Source organism: Podarcis erhardii (genome assembly GCF_964252035.2).
Source record: "Podarcis erhardii genome assembly, chromosome: 6".
In the NCBI taxonomy this organism is placed as follows: domain Eukaryota; kingdom Metazoa; phylum Chordata; class Lepidosauria; order Squamata; family Lacertidae; genus Podarcis; species Podarcis erhardii.
In genome coordinates, this window is record NC_138510.1 from 81,275,312 (window position 1) to 81,290,501 (window position 15,190).

Below are 15,190 nucleotides of genomic sequence, written 5' to 3' on the forward strand. Positions count from 1 at the left end.
GAAAAAGCTGCATCCCTTTTTGTTACATGAGGACAGGATGCCAAGCAAATGCTTTATGGAGAAGCATGCCACCTTGTGGTTGAAATTGTTGAAAGATTAGTGAGATAGAATTGTCTAATATTTGTTTAGCAAAGGATGTTTACTGTTACACAGGAACAATATTTATGTACAACTACATCTGCTCATATGCCAGTCTGTTTACCAACTACTGTAATTAAAGAAAAGCATACTTGAACAGGTAATACATGCAGGAAGCAATGCATAACTTCAGTTACTTGAGGCTTTAATAAGGCTATCCTATGGCTGGTGTTTGCAGTACTGCTAGATGAATGAGTAGTCTCTGCCATCTTGCACGTAACTCATAGGAGTAGAGGCCAGAATTTAAAAAGGAGGCCACATCCTTCTCCTTGATCAAACCATTATAAGGTTGAGACTAAGGAAAAGAATTGCTGCTGCTCCTTTCTATAATCAAAACCTAGCAGTCCCCAAGGTTATGCTGATACTTTGGGGGTTAGAATCAGTTCGTGGATGAGCTGAGCAAATGTATTTTACAACTTTGTTCAGCAAGTAGTATTCTACAATCTTACTTGAAAGCCTTTATTGGACAACATCTACAAACTCATTTCTATATAGAACAATGTGAATGGTTCTAAAAAAAACTATTTTAAAAGCACACACAGAGAGAGCATTACACCTAGCATTAACTTAAGCAGCTAATTTAGTTCTCAACTAAACTTGTACTATAAAGATATTGATAATGGTAGTGTTGCATAATATAGTACACAAACTTCTGCAAAACCACCTTTCAATACAAAAAATGCATCTTAAACATTACTTTTTCTGTTCACAGACAGAAAACTGTTTTCTGACTTCTGTTCTACTAACTACTGTTGTAAGCAGTTGGGTTGAGGAAGGTACATGTTTATTTCTCAATCAAAATAATTAGGTAGGAACATCTTATTCTAGCCCACCTCAACACAAAAAGATGGCACCTGATCCAAATATTTAGTAGCCAGTCCAATCTGTTGAGTTATTAAATCCAGCAACTAGCAGAATTCTGCTCACTGGACTCCTCCAGTTTGCAAAGTAGTACCAAGAACAATTATTTTTGAAAGCATTTGCTAATTCTCCATCTCTTCATTTTCATATTCAGCATCAATCAGCACTCCAGATCCGTCATGGCTGAGTGTGACTTTGCCAGTTATGAGACTGCTTAGTGTTTCAACTGTTCCACAAAGTTTATTCACTTTAGGAAAAGAAAGAATGTTTGCAAGAGGTATGTAGACAGAGTTTCCATTAATAAATGGCTGCAAACTTTTATTGTTGGCTTCTGTTAAAGGCAGATGCTTGAAATACTTCAGACTATGGTGAGATGGTTGGAATTTAGGTTCTGTTTCAGAGTCATAACAGGGTTTTTTATATTCAGTTTTTACGTGGTCCCAGAGTCTCCGTGCAATTATTTGTGCTGTCCAAATAACTTCATTGACCACTGCAGTCTGCAAATACTTTTCATCTTTAAGGCTTGGATATTCAGCTTTGAAAAGCTTTGATATGGAAAACAAAGATGTGGCTTATTTATTGTTAGCACATTCTAACTGTTCAAAGCATTTCACATACTCAGCATTTTATGTTACAGAATATTAAACTAGGCATAGCTCTACTGGACCTTTTCTAACATGTTTACAATACACAAAATAAAGCTGAAAACCGCCTGTCATTACTTGTTTGACAAATGCAAACATAATTCTCCTGCTGATTTTTAAGATAGACCATAGCCTACAACTCTGTGGCTTTCTGACCATAAAACGGTTGTATATGCTCCTCAGTTCAATTTTCAATAACATCTATCTGTGTGCTTTTTTAAAAACAAAAAAACTCAGAAGCAAGCCCTGTAGTATGCGGTGTGAGTAAGCCTCCCTGCAAAATTAGGTAGAATTTGGGCAAACTAGCAAGAGCCCTATCACAATACAGTTCCTTGCACGTCTGCTGAAATGTAAGTTGCACTGACTTTAATGGAACTTGCTCCTAAGTAAGTATGAATAGGCTTGCAACCTTAAAGTAACAAATCCTTAGTTTGAGTTAGCTTTTCTTCCATAAGTTACCCACTTAATGGAAATAAAACAAAAACAATTTTAAATTAATTTTGAGCAATATGGTTGATACTCCTACACTGCCTTATTCCCATCTTAAGAGTACAATCCAAGTTCAGAGTGGCCCACCGAACAAAGTGTTAGGCTTGGACCTGGGTTTAAATCTAGCTGGTACTAGTGGGAATTATAGGTTAAAAAAGGCAAAAAGGTGGGAATTACAGCATAGGGTCTAAAGGTTTAATTAAGTTATTAAAAACAAGTGTGCTTCTACAGTTCAATATCCAATAATACTTACTAAACACTGAAACTGGGAAGAAAACATTCTAAGTAACATTTTCCTCCCTGGATAAATGATTTCATGTTTGATAATATTTTAGGGCTAATTAACAATTATTCTCAATCTTTTTGTCATTTTAAATGCCCAGTTGCCTCTCCATGCCATGTGTTCATCAATCATAACACATTTGTTTTGAAAGTCAGAATCAAAAGAACTTCTTTCCTAGTATGTATTGTGACACTGACTGCTGATCAGTCACAAGGTTCACTGGATATCAATTCAGCACAAACTCAATACATAGACTTCTATTTCAGTTACCGTGTTATGTTTTACTATGTAACCACTTTATACTGAATTTATCCCTCCTTACAGAAGCAAAATATCCACTTACGGTTTTATAAACATGTTCCTTGCATTTCTCAAAATGTGTAGGTCCATCATTCTGGTATTTTCTCACAAACACACCTATTTGTGTACAAGTTCCAACATCTTTTTCAGGAGGTGGGGCTCCTAATCCAGTAAACTCCACTGTATAGTCATAGCGAGCTGCAACATCTTGGGCCCTAAATTTATGACAAAACAACAAATTGCGCAAGTAACTTTGAAAGACCAATCCTAACAGCTCTATCTTGCTTATCAAACGTGTTATAGTGAGTACTGCCAAATCTCCCATCACGAGTACAAGCCATTCTTGCGAGAGAGGCAGTTCTTCCTTCCTATTAACAATGCCTGTGTGGATAAGTAGATGTAGAGAAATGGCAGCAGTAACAGGAGATTGTAGCTGTTAGGAACAAAGACACCTCCTCACCAGCTCAACAGACAAGGCCAGTGAGACAAAAACAACTCCTGTTCTGTCCAACCCTGAATTTGAAAACAACACATGATTGTTGCCAACAAACTTTTGTTCTGTCAATTAGAAATATACCCAGCCTTCACTGACTTCCAGGAGCCTGTTCTGTTCTTTAGACTATGAAATAGACAGCAAATAGCATAAAGCTTCGCCCTCATTATAATAGTAATGTGAGAGTTCTCAAACTGGATCATGAATATTCTTAATAATTCTTAAGCATTATTAAGATATGTGTTTGTGTGAAGGTTTAGTGGAGCTGGTATCCCACTGAAGGATGGGGGGAGAAGAGGAAATTTGGAGCTATGGTAGAGTGGAGCAAATATTATGCAGGAATTTTGAGACAATCCCTATATTAGAGGATATTCCTGCTTTGAGACCAATCCCACTTCACCTAAAAAATCTCTGTATCTTTACCTACTACATTGCCTTGCAATGGTGCTCATGTCTTTAAAAAAAAAATGGAATCCCCACAACGAAGAAAATATATAGATCAGAAATTGTTGTCATTTCTTGTCTCACCTACATTCTACATATTGTGAGATTATTGGGGTGGAAAAAGCTACGCCTAGACAACCAATGGTTGTCCTTCACTTTAATTACTGTTATTTCCAAAATGATTAACATATAACGTAGGCTATGGCAGTCACCACAGTATATTCAAAATTATAAAAGCTTTTGAAGGGTATAGCAAGGTTTTATTTTATCCCCCCATAGCCTACACTAAAATATACACCACTGTTTTTGTTTTTGTTTTACTTTTTGTTTTTTTTATATAATATTTATTTTGGTTTTATGTAATGAAACAGGTATTACAATCTAACAAAACAACAGAAAAATACAATAAAAAACAACATAAAAAACACAGTATAAAAACATATAACAGAGAAAGTAAAAAAAAAAAAGTTAAAGAAAAATTAGTTTTTTGATTCTTATCTTTATAACCCTCTTTCCTGACTTCCTCACATCTCCCTTTCCTGCGTTCCCCTTTACTCAATCAGATTTAGCAGCTCCTTACCCTTTTTCAAATCTTAATCAATATTATACATTCCAACCTATTATGTCTTCAATATCCCCTTTCTCTTTAAATACAATCTTGCAAATTCTTTATAACTTAATCCCTTATATCCTTTGTTTAGTTTCGACATAATTTTACTCTGGTCTTACCCTTTTTTTTCCTTAAAACATTTTTACATATTTCTCTTTACTATGTCACTGATGCCATAATATCTTTATATCCAACATCATTTTAACATTCAAACATTTTGCAATGTTTTTGGAGATATTCTTTAAACTTCTTCCAGTCCTCTTCCACCGACTCTTCTCCCAGGTCTCGAATTCTGCCAGTCATTTCTGCCAATTCCATATAGTCTATCACTTGCATCTGCCATTCTTCCAGGGTGGGCAAATCTTGTGTCTTCCAATACTTTGCGATGAGTATTCTTGTTGCGGTTGTTACATACATAAAAAGTGTTCTATCTTTCTTTGGCACCATTTGGCCGACAATGCCCAGAAGGAAGGCCTCTGGTTTCTTAGGAAAGGTATATTTAAATACTTTTATTAGTTCATTATAAATCATTTCCCAGAAAGCCTTAACCTTTGGGCATGTCCACCAAAGGTGAAAGAATGTTCCTTCAGTTTCCTTACATTTCCAACACTTGTTATCAGGCAGGTGATAAATTTTTGCAAGCTTGACTGGGCTCATGTACCACCTATAGATCATTTTCATAATATTTTCTCTTAAGGCATTACATGCCGTAAACTTCATGTCGGTGGTCCACAACTGTTTTTGTTTTACTTTTTGGAAGCATATAAAAGATGGAATGAACTTACCAGTTCTTAAATTGTGCACGATTCCATTCAAATTTATGATCTGGGTGTCTGAATAATGTTACAGTTGGAAGCAAACAATTAAATTCTGAGTTTGGTGTTGTTATTACGACCATGGCTGGAGACATAAAACCAAATACCACTTCTGGGAATTTGTCCAGCTCTTCTGCCTCCAGGTGTTCTATTCTGAAGATAGAAGGTTACAAGGATCTTCTTACCAAGCAGATTAAGTGTGTACAGTACATACTTGAATGAAGTAGCAAAGCTGCACAACTACAGTAAGTCTGATATAAGAAAAAATATATTCTCAAGATAACTTTGTTTTTCTATCTAAAAGTATGACACTATTTTATACTTGATCCAACTAGCCTAGTATTGTATATATTTCAGCTATGCAGTTCTCCATGGTCTCTAACCAAGACCTATCTCAGTCCTTACCTAGTTCTACATCTTATTAAAAACTGACAAATCATCAGGTCAGGATGACAATCCACCCAAGAGTTCTTAATCACCATCTATATTTTGTTGTTGCTTAGCCGTTTAGTCGTGTCCGACTTTTCGTGACCCCATGGACCAGAGCACGCCAGGCACCCATCTATACTTAAGGAATGTAAAGTATGTAAAACCATTTTTAAAGGGATCAGATGGGATCTAGGATTTTACAGGCCAGTTAGTATAAAATTTGTTTTGGGAAAATTGAGGGACAGCATTATTAAAGGCAGAATTACAAAACATACAGAAGAATAAGTCTTTCTGAAGCAGAACCAGGCCTGTTTCATCAATCTAATTTAGAGTATAAACAAACATAGATAGAGGCAATACAACTGACAGTGTACTTAAGACTTTCAAAGAGGTTTTGATAATGTTTCTGTTAAAGACAGGAAGTAGAGTAGGAATAAAGAGAAAGTTCTTCCAATGGAAGGATGTGGAGTACCAAAGAATCCGTATTGGGGCCTGTGCTTTCTAACTTGTTCATAAATTATCTGTAGCTAGTAGTAAGCAGTGAGGTGATTATATCAATTGTACCAAAAGGAGTTCAAAAAGGACCTCCCCAAACGATGGCAGTGAATTTAAGCAAGTGTACGTAAATGGATGCCCATTGGGGCAAAAATAAATAAATCCTCATTTCACATATATGTTAATCTGGCAGTTAAGTCTGAACTGCCAGTGACTGTACAAGAACTAGACCTTTGGGTCACTGTGAATAGCTTGAAGATGTCGACCTAGCATGCAGTACATATGGAAAAGGTGGATTTTATGTTAAGAATCATTACAAAAGGGATTGAAAATAATACCGCCAATATCAATCCTACTGCCAATATCATAGTGCTGTTGGACAAAATCTATGGCGCATCCACACTTGGAATACTGTGTACAGTTCTGTTTGCCTCTCCTCAAAAAGGATATTGTAGAGTCAGGAAAAGTTCAAAAAAGGGGCAACCAAAATGACACCAAAGTTGGAAGATTCGTAAGCCCTAGTTCACACTGTCAGGATTAATGGCGTTTCTCAGGTACAGAAATCTTTTCCAGTTTATAAAAGTAAACAGAAGTTTTTCTAGTATATTCTTTGTATGTGCAGAAACTGAAGCTGGAACATGCTAGAAAGAATTCTAGCTGCTCAGCACTTTTAATTTCTGCTAAGAAGCAAGGTGGATATTGTTTTGACTACATCTCCCTTCAAGGTAACTGGGAACATGTATCAGCTACCCAGTGAGCAGTTACACTTTACTTTTGATTCTCTATCTGCCTGGATTCTTACTTCCTCACTCTCAGTGTATTCTTGTATAGTGTTAGATTTTATATGCTGAACTGATTTTTATGCCCAAGATGCACCTTGTCAAGGCTTTGACAAAGAACCACATGATTTATGCCTTAGTAAATTATTCCTAGCGACTCTTCTGCGTCCAGTGTTTTTTCTTGGAATGCACGCTATGGCAAGAGGTCTGCAACTCTGCTAATTAATCATCAAGCCAGAGGTCCCCCAGAACTTGAGGGGCTCTAATCCCAACACACACAGCATATAGTTATTGTGGAATCCACTTCCACAATATTTTGTAATGGCTCCCAACTTGGATGGCTTTAAAAAAGGATTAGACAAATTCACTCAGGATAAGGCTATCAATGATTGTGATATACCTTTACTGCTGGAAGGCAGGATGCCTTTGAACAGCAGCTACTGAGAATCACAAGTGGGGAAGAATTCTGCTGCACTCAGGTCCTGCTTGCAGACTTCCCAGAGTGATCTGGGGAAACTGAAAACAAGATGCTGGAGCAGATGGGCCTTTAGTTTGATCCTGCAGGACTATTATGTTATTATCCTGCAGAGCTCTTAGCCTTTCTCCAGAAATTAAGCCTACTCTAGCATTATGTTACGGATCCTAGGTCTTCCCATCCACACTTCCATTGAGCTATGGGTTCTCCACCTCACCAAACCCTTGGATATTCCATGAATATTTCTATGCCCTTTGTTCCAAAGTACTGCTACACCACACAACAGTCTCAACCATCCCAACTGTATTAAATTATAATGTCCTAAGTTTAAGAAGTTAAAAGATGGCACACTCCTTTATTTTTGAGAAGTTGCTTGGAACTAGGGAAGAGGAAAGTGTGTTATATATGGTAGAAAATGTATTTAAATCGACATGCTTTTAAAACCAAAACCTGAAAAACATTGCCAAATAAAGTATTTCAGTAGAATACTCACACTTCAATGCATGTTATCATATCAAAGCCGAGCATACAAGGGTCTCTGTGAGCAACTGAACCCTGATAGAGGATAACTGTCAGACGTCTTTCACTTGGCTGGAGATAGTCACCAGGAAGGGGAGATAGTGTATGCCTACAAGCAAAGAAGTTGTACAGTATAGAAGACCTCAGGTGACATTTACTTTTACCCATACTACCCCCCACCTCATCTAACTACTGGTGCACCAGGAAGTTCCAATTGACTCTAGCTGAAATGGAAGGCAAATCAGTACAATATAATACTGGATTTGCTGGAGCTCTACAGTCTGCACAGGAAACGCATTTTAATGCCCTTACTTGACAGCATAAGAAACAACTGTGCACAATTAGAAGTAATTCTCAGTGCAAGTTTGATGTTTCGATTTTATTCTTTTTCATCATTTAATATAGTAAAAATGTCTATGCATTTTACATAAAAAAATTAAACAATAATATTAACAAATTATTTAAAAACTAGATAAAAATGGGAAGACGGCAAAACACAACTGAAGATAAACTCTAGAAGATATTTTTCTTGGGTATAATTCCCACAAACTGAGTATCTTACTTTCAACAAAAATAGTACAATTTTTTTGTGTGACTGTCCCAACAACATTTAAGGCTTTTTAAAAAGGAAAATAACTTAAGAAATTGAAAATGGAGAAGAGTGCAGTTTGCTGACGCCGAGCAAAGCTTATCAGGAGCTAACTACTCTTTCAGATGTATTAGAGAACTGCTAGTAATAAAATTGGAGTGGTCCAACCAGAAACATACATTGTTCCAAATGTAAAATACTATAGCATAGGATATGACACATAATAATATTCATCCTATCCTCAGATTAGTTTTCAGTATTTTTCTCAGCTGACATTGCTTTTCTTTCCACTGCTAGATTAAAGCGATTTAGGTATATTCTGTGTACTCTACCTAGTCTGGTACTAGCGACGAAACCACAATATTAAATATTCATTTGTTAACTATTAATATTAATCAAATGAAATATTTTCAAACCTAAAAGGTGCTAACGACTCTGAAAAATACTAATTATGAAGCCATGTGAAGAAGAGCAAACCATGGTGATCACACAGTTTCCTAACTCCAGGGAAACAGTGTTATTTTCACTGTTTGCACTGTAACACATGCTTTCTTAATTAGGCTGATCGGGGTTGGAACAGATAAAGCTAGCTGCACAGTGCTCCACGAGACTCAACCATCACCTGATTATCAGAGCCAGTGAATCCCAGTGCACCGCCAGGCCAAATGAGAAGGCCCAGTGTGGCCCATGAGCTAGATTCCTCACCATTGCTGTAGCCAATCCCCAATCTTGTGTTAGGAACTGAATGGCTGATTTTGAGATATATATATATTCTGAAATTTCCAAGCCACAGCAAACAGCTTTTGCAAAAGAAATTAAAGGATATTTTTTCTCCTTACATATTCTCCTTCATCACATCTTCACTAATATCTAGCCCAACGAGCACTTCAATGCAGCTGCAGAATTTCAGCATCCAGAGTAGCTTGCATTCAGCACATCCCAAATCTGCCACCTGTCAATTAGAATTAAATACATTAATAGTCCATAACTAAAACTGATACAACTTTAAAGTCACTAGTAGCTTAGGAATCGAAACCGCTCCTTAATTCTGAATTTGTTTGCACTTAGGGTGACATACAGAGGGTTAGTCATACTCAAAACAGACAACTTAGTTGGGTATCACCCTTAGTTTGCCAAAGGGCAGGGAAGATGTGAGATCTGACTCCACTGGGGTGGGGGGTGGGGAATCCAAGGACCCAGTTAATGCAGGATAAATTCTGTGGTTAGCATTAAGGCAAAGTTCTCTGTTAACTCCAAACTAAACAAATTCCTTCCAGTAGCACCTTAAAGACCAACTAAGTCAGTTCTTGGTATGAGCTTTCGTGTGCATGCACACTTCTTCAGATACACTGAAACAGAAGTTTCCAGACCCTTCTATATAGTGAGAAGGTGGGGAGGGGTATTACTCAGAAGGGTGGTGGGAATGGGTGATTGGCAGATAGCTGTGATGAGCCTGTTGACGACTCTTAACGACTGCAATAGGTCTTACAGGAAAAAGCAAGGGGTGAAAAGGTGAAAAATGGCTTTGTCATGTATAATGAGATAAGAATCCAAGGTCTTTGTTCAGACCAGGTTTCTCCATGGTTTTGAGTTTGGTGATAAGTTGTAATTCAGCAGCTTCTCTTTCCAGTCTATTTCTGAAATTCCTTTGTAGTAAAACAGCTACTTTGAGATCTTGTATAGAATGTCCTGGGAGATTGAAATGTTCTCCTACTGGTTTCTCTGTCTTGTGATTCCTGATGTCCGATTTATGTCCGTTTGCAGCAAGAGAGAACTTGCTGCAAGACAGACCCAAAAAAGAAAATAACAGAACACCTCTAGTCATCACATACAGCTCCCAAGTTAAAACAGTACAACGCATCATCAGAGATCTACAACCTCTCCTGGACAATGACAGTTCTCTTTCTCAAGCTCTGGGAGGAAGACCTTTCATTGCCTACAGACAGCCACCCAGTCTTAAACAACTCCTAACCCACAATAATACTATAACCAGACTTAACACGGACACTGGCACCAGAGCCTGCAATAAACCCAGATGCCAACTTTGCTGCCACATACACCCGGACAACACCATTACTGGCCCCAACAACATCACACATACCATCTCGGGACTATTTAATTGCTCATCGTCTAACATTGTGTATGCCATAAAATGCCAACAGTGTCCTTCAGCTCTCTATATTGGACAAACAGGCCAGACCTTACGCCAAAGAATAAACGGACATAAATCGGACATCAGGAATCACAAGACAGAGAAACCAGTAGGAGAACATTTCAATGCATTTCAATGTTTCAGTGTATCTGAAGAAGTGTGCATGCACACGAAAGCTCATACCAAGAACTAACTTAGTTGGTCTTTAAGGTGCTACTGGAAGGAATTTGTTTTGTTTTGACTATGGCAGACCAACACGGCTACCTATCTGTAACTGGAACTCCAAACTAGGCAACCATGACTTAAAAGTCTGTTAACCAACCTTAAACCATGTTTCCTGATTTGGACTTAACAGTGAAATTTGGCTTAACAGAAGCTCTTTGTACCAAGCATATAACAGAAGGAAAGGAGATTGTGTGTGCATGTGAAAAATTCTATCTGGGCAGCAAAGAAGCACTTTTCCTCCCCTCCTGTCCTGGTTGGCACAAGAACAGGTTCTGTGACTACAGTGTTAGCTATACAGCTCCACTCTACAAGCCCTCATGCTCCTAGTCAGGGTTTGGAATTGGTCTCCAAGTGGCTGAGACACTTTAAAATAATGCAGCAAATTTGAGACAAGAGACAAGTAATACAATGATTACTTATGATCACCCCCACCCCCATTTAAGTTTTCCTTATTTGTACTATTTCCGCATGGAAGTGCCTGTCTAGCTCAATTATGTTTAAGTGTGTCACATCACAGCAAGACTAAGGCCAACAATTCTGAAGCAGTTAGCCATACTAAGAACATATTTTGCTAAGAAACATATACAAACCTTTTTAGGTTTATGTTTACTCACTAACTGTTTAACAAACAGGTAGCGTTGTTTGTATAGTGGTGGCATAAATTTAATTGTCCTTGTCAGTTCATCCTTTTGCATTTTTGCATCCATAGCCAAGGCTAAAAACAAAAGATAGGAATGTTTTAGAAATACTATATAACAATTATTTTGCAGCTTGGAAATTCCTGAGCATTCTTGGCTCCTGCTTTCCTTTCAGTCTGAAATCTAACTCAAAAATTGTCACCATTTTGACAGGTAGCATTTTGGTATCCCATGTGTTTATTTCCTTCACATCTTTTCTCCACGAAATTGGTTGGCAAAACTTGATACAAACATCAAGATTAGTTTCTAGCTTTTGATATAAAATATGTTATTAATGCATACATTAAAGCCTTTTGTTTATTGGTTATTGTTAATAATGCAAGAGAGGCTACTACCAGTGCTTCTTTTTTCAAGAAAAATAGGTGCTGGAATTCACCATGAAGTTGTTACAATAAGTCACTGGGTGACCCGAGGTAGCTCTGAACAGATGCTGGTTTTGCAACAGGAATGTTCACCACCCACAGAGGTGCTAAAAACTACAGCAAGCTATCTCTCTAGCTGGTTTGGGGGTCACCCTTGGTTCTGGTGCAGGTCAAATAAATGGCCCCCCAAGTTCTCTTAAGATTCAGACAGATGGCTAGAGCAACTCGGAAGACCCCTTACACAAACACGCATGCATTCATGCAATGGTAGAGGTCTGGCTGAAAACCCTAAATCCCACCACCGCTACACGTCAGACAGATCGAAGAAAAGGAAATACAAATTGGCACCACCTGTAGCTTGACCAATCACAGCTAGGAGCTAGGTGGAGTCATAGATCTTTTAAAAAGTAGACTTGCACACACAGGTCAGGTTCCCTTGAAATGTTCGTTTTGGGCTTCTCAGAAGTACATAAAGGCAGTAAGTAGGCAGGGGCTGGAGCCAGCCCGCAATGGCATCCCCCCCCCCCAAGAGGTGCCAGAACTGTGCTCCGGAGCAGTCCAGCTGAGAAAAAGCACCGGTTACTACCATCATTTCCCATTGCATAATTGTTTAACACTTGAAAAGGCCGATTGCTCTTTCTTAAGCACATGCACTTGGAAGTAAGCCATACTGTAATCTATATGCATTGCCTCTGAGTAAATATGTTTTAAGATTATGGTATAAATGTTAATTTGTTCTTTATTAATAGCCATAATTTTAAATAAATCCAGCACGCAGCACATAATACCACATTTTAGTACTGTTCAGGCATTGCACCTGCTGTGAACAGACAGTTGGCAAGTCTAATTAGTATGAACTACAAAATTATTAAAAAATGTTTTGACGTTACTGGCAACGCTGCTTTTTCAATGATTTTATGAGGTTGTCTCATTAAAATGTTCCAGAAGCTTCTTGACAAAATACTAAATAAGGGGAAATATATTTTTCTTTTTCCTGTGCTGAGGCTGTCTCTGACTGGCAAATGTCTAGCTTTCAAGACAACTGAAATAATTGTGCTGAACGCTGTCTCTAAACACACTGTGAGACAGAAGAAATGTTAAGTGAGCAGGCTCACATTACACACTGTACCCAGCCCCGAAATTGGGCACTATTTCTCCTGTCAATTTGCTCCATAACACCCCCAAGTTCAATAGATAGGATTCTGCTCTGAATGCTTCATTATTTGCACAGCACTATTCCTTGCTTTTTTAAAAAAATATATACTTGTTTCTCTTCTGCTTTTTTAAAATTTACGGTGCAATCAGGAGGCATTCTGCAGCAGCTATTTAGCTATAAGAAAGATCCTTCTGGCACTATACTAAAGGCTAATGAATTTAAGCTCAATTCTAAGCTCAATTTGGGAGTATGCCCCACCGAACTCAACAGGACTTGCTTCCGATTAGATAGGATCGTGCTATAATTTTGAAGCCTAGGTTTCTTTGGACTACAGTTCACTCCAACATACATGAAATCAAGATCAGAGGAAGCATACTTCTGAATCCAAGATGGAGAAGGGGCCATAGCTCAGTGGCAGAGCATGTGATTTGTATGCAAGTCCCTGGTTTAATCCCCCAAATCTCTAGACATTCTGTGTGGGGAGGGCCAATGTTTTTATTTGTCACTACATTATGTATGTTTGCTTTTTTATATTGTAAACTGCCCTGTGATGGAGGGTGGAAGAGAAATTTAATAAGATAAATAAATAAATCCACGTAGACAATACTGTACTGAACAAGGTGGATCAATTGTCTTCTCTTGGTATAAGGCAGCTTTCTATGTTCCTATGGTTGGAACAAGCAGCAGGGGAAAACCATCACCTTCATGTCCTACATCCAACGAAGCGGGTTCTAGTTCACAAAAACATATGCCATTTGCACAGCATTAGAAAAAAGAATGAACCTTGAAGCACCACAATAAAGGTCCCTAGATTTAGGCTGCAATCTCCCTATTTGGGAGCAAGTAAATTCAACGCAGGTATCCCTGCGACGGGGTGAGCTCCTGTTGCTCAGTCCCTGCTCCTGCCAACCTAGCAGTTCGAAAGCACGTCAAAGTGCAAGTAAATAAATAGGTATCACTCCGGCAGAAAGGTAAACGGCGTTTCCGTGCGCTGCTCTGGTTCGCCAGAAGCGGCTTAGTCATGTTGGCCACATGAGCCGGAAGCTGTATGCTGGCTCCCTCGGCCAATAAAGCGAGATGAGTGCCACAACTCCAGAGTTGTCCATGAGTGGACCTTTACCTTTAAACTCAATGAGACCTATTTTTGAGTCAATATGCCTAGGGTTGTACCATCGATCTACTGCCCAATTTTGCTGCTCTTAAATAAATGTAAGCCTAGCACACCACCTAATTTTTATATTCTATATTTTAATAATAATAATAATAATAATAATAATAATAATAAACCTGCCTAGATTCTCTTTGTTCTCATTTTCCACCTACCAAGGAACCTGTGCATTTCACTGATTAGTGAAGAGACTTGGAACTGCTGGATTTTACATTTTCAATTTATAAGTACCAATTATAGTTTCAAATATGGGGCTACTGAATGCACCTTCACAGAAGCTTTAAGCGCATTCTGAAACCTGCACAGCACCTAATAGTCTCCTTTGAATGACTACTACCTCCACCCACATCCAGAATTAAAACGACCCAGGAATCTTTGGATGTAACAAATAATAACAACAACAACAATAACAATCCGCTAGGCTCCCCTGGTCCTGTTTACCTTCCAATCCAGCCTGAAGAAGAGTCCTACCGATCTATAAAACAAAAACAAATAAACCTTGCACAGTATCTTGCAAAGTTTTACTTAACCTAATAAAAGGCTTGCTGCAAACTGAGTGGATTTTTCTTATTCTTACAAACCCACACGACCACCTCTTGGCTTTTACAAGGCTATTTGTAACAGACTACCAACACTTGACATTTTAGGCAAAGGGACAAGGGGCGCCTCTACTTTCGAAAACTCGAAGGCCGCAGCCTGCTTCTCGTCTCCTGATAATTTCTACTTTAAAGAAAAGCAACGTGTGTGTTTTGTGGGAAGAAGCGGTGTTTTCACTCCTCTTCCTTCCCAAAGGGCATTTGCCGAGCAGCGAAACGGAACTGGCTCGTCCAGAGGCCTTTCACCGTTCACCCCAGCTGGCCCGGGCGCCTATCTAAACGGTGCGGCCCACTCTGAGGTGAAGCGCTTAAGTCCCGCTCTCCGTACTCTCGGAGCCGTATCTGAAGCGCCACTGCTGCCGCCGCCCTAACGTATGCGCAGCCTCAGCCCAACCGCCCACTTCCGCCAGCGCCCGCCGCTCTGATTGGCCGCCCGAGCCCGGGAAGGCCCTTCCGTCACTTCCGCAGCG

The 15,190-nt window shown here is 38.8% G+C and overlaps 1 protein-coding gene across 4 annotated transcripts; it reads right to left on the bottom strand.

The window, feature by feature from the left end:
- Window positions 1-900: 900 nt before the first annotated feature.
- HENMT1 (HEN methyltransferase 1) lies at window positions 901-15,123 on the bottom strand. Of its 4 annotated transcripts, XM_081866076.1 has the most exons (8): window positions 14,566-15,123; window positions 13,569-13,687; window positions 11,331-11,455; window positions 9,203-9,315; window positions 7,749-7,883; window positions 5,048-5,230; window positions 2,759-2,930; window positions 901-1,544 (listed from the first exon to the last, which is right to left on the bottom strand). In XM_081866076.1, exons 3-8 carry the CDS (start codon window positions 11,445-11,447, stop codon window positions 1,122-1,124), a joined length of 1,143 nt encoding a protein of 380 aa, XP_081722202.1. In that variant the 5' UTR covers window positions 11,448-11,455; window positions 13,569-13,687; window positions 14,566-15,123; the 3' UTR covers window positions 901-1,121. The 4 variants fall into 4 exon arrangements, with proteins under 4 accessions (XP_081722202.1, XP_081722201.1, XP_081722200.1 ...); XM_081866075.1 differs by lacking the exon at window positions 13,569-13,687; XM_081866074.1 differs by lacking the exons at window positions 13,569-13,687; window positions 14,566-15,123 and adding an exon at window positions 13,306-13,494.
- Between the last annotated feature and the right edge of the window lie 67 nt (window positions 15,124-15,190).

Excerpts from the sequence above, each read along its gene's own strand:
- HENMT1 (XM_081866074.1), bottom strand. The coding sequence starts at position 13,330 with ATGCTTCCTCTGATCTTGATTTCAT. Across the intron at positions 7,884-9,202 it reads GATGTGATGAAGGAGAATAT|GCATACACTATCTCCCCTTC; the intron begins GTAAGGAGAAAA and ends CTTTGCTTGTAG. Across the intron at positions 1,545-2,758 it reads AGGAACATGTTTATAAAACC|CTTTTCAAAGCTGAATATCC; the intron begins GTAAGTGGATAT and ends TCCATATCAAAG.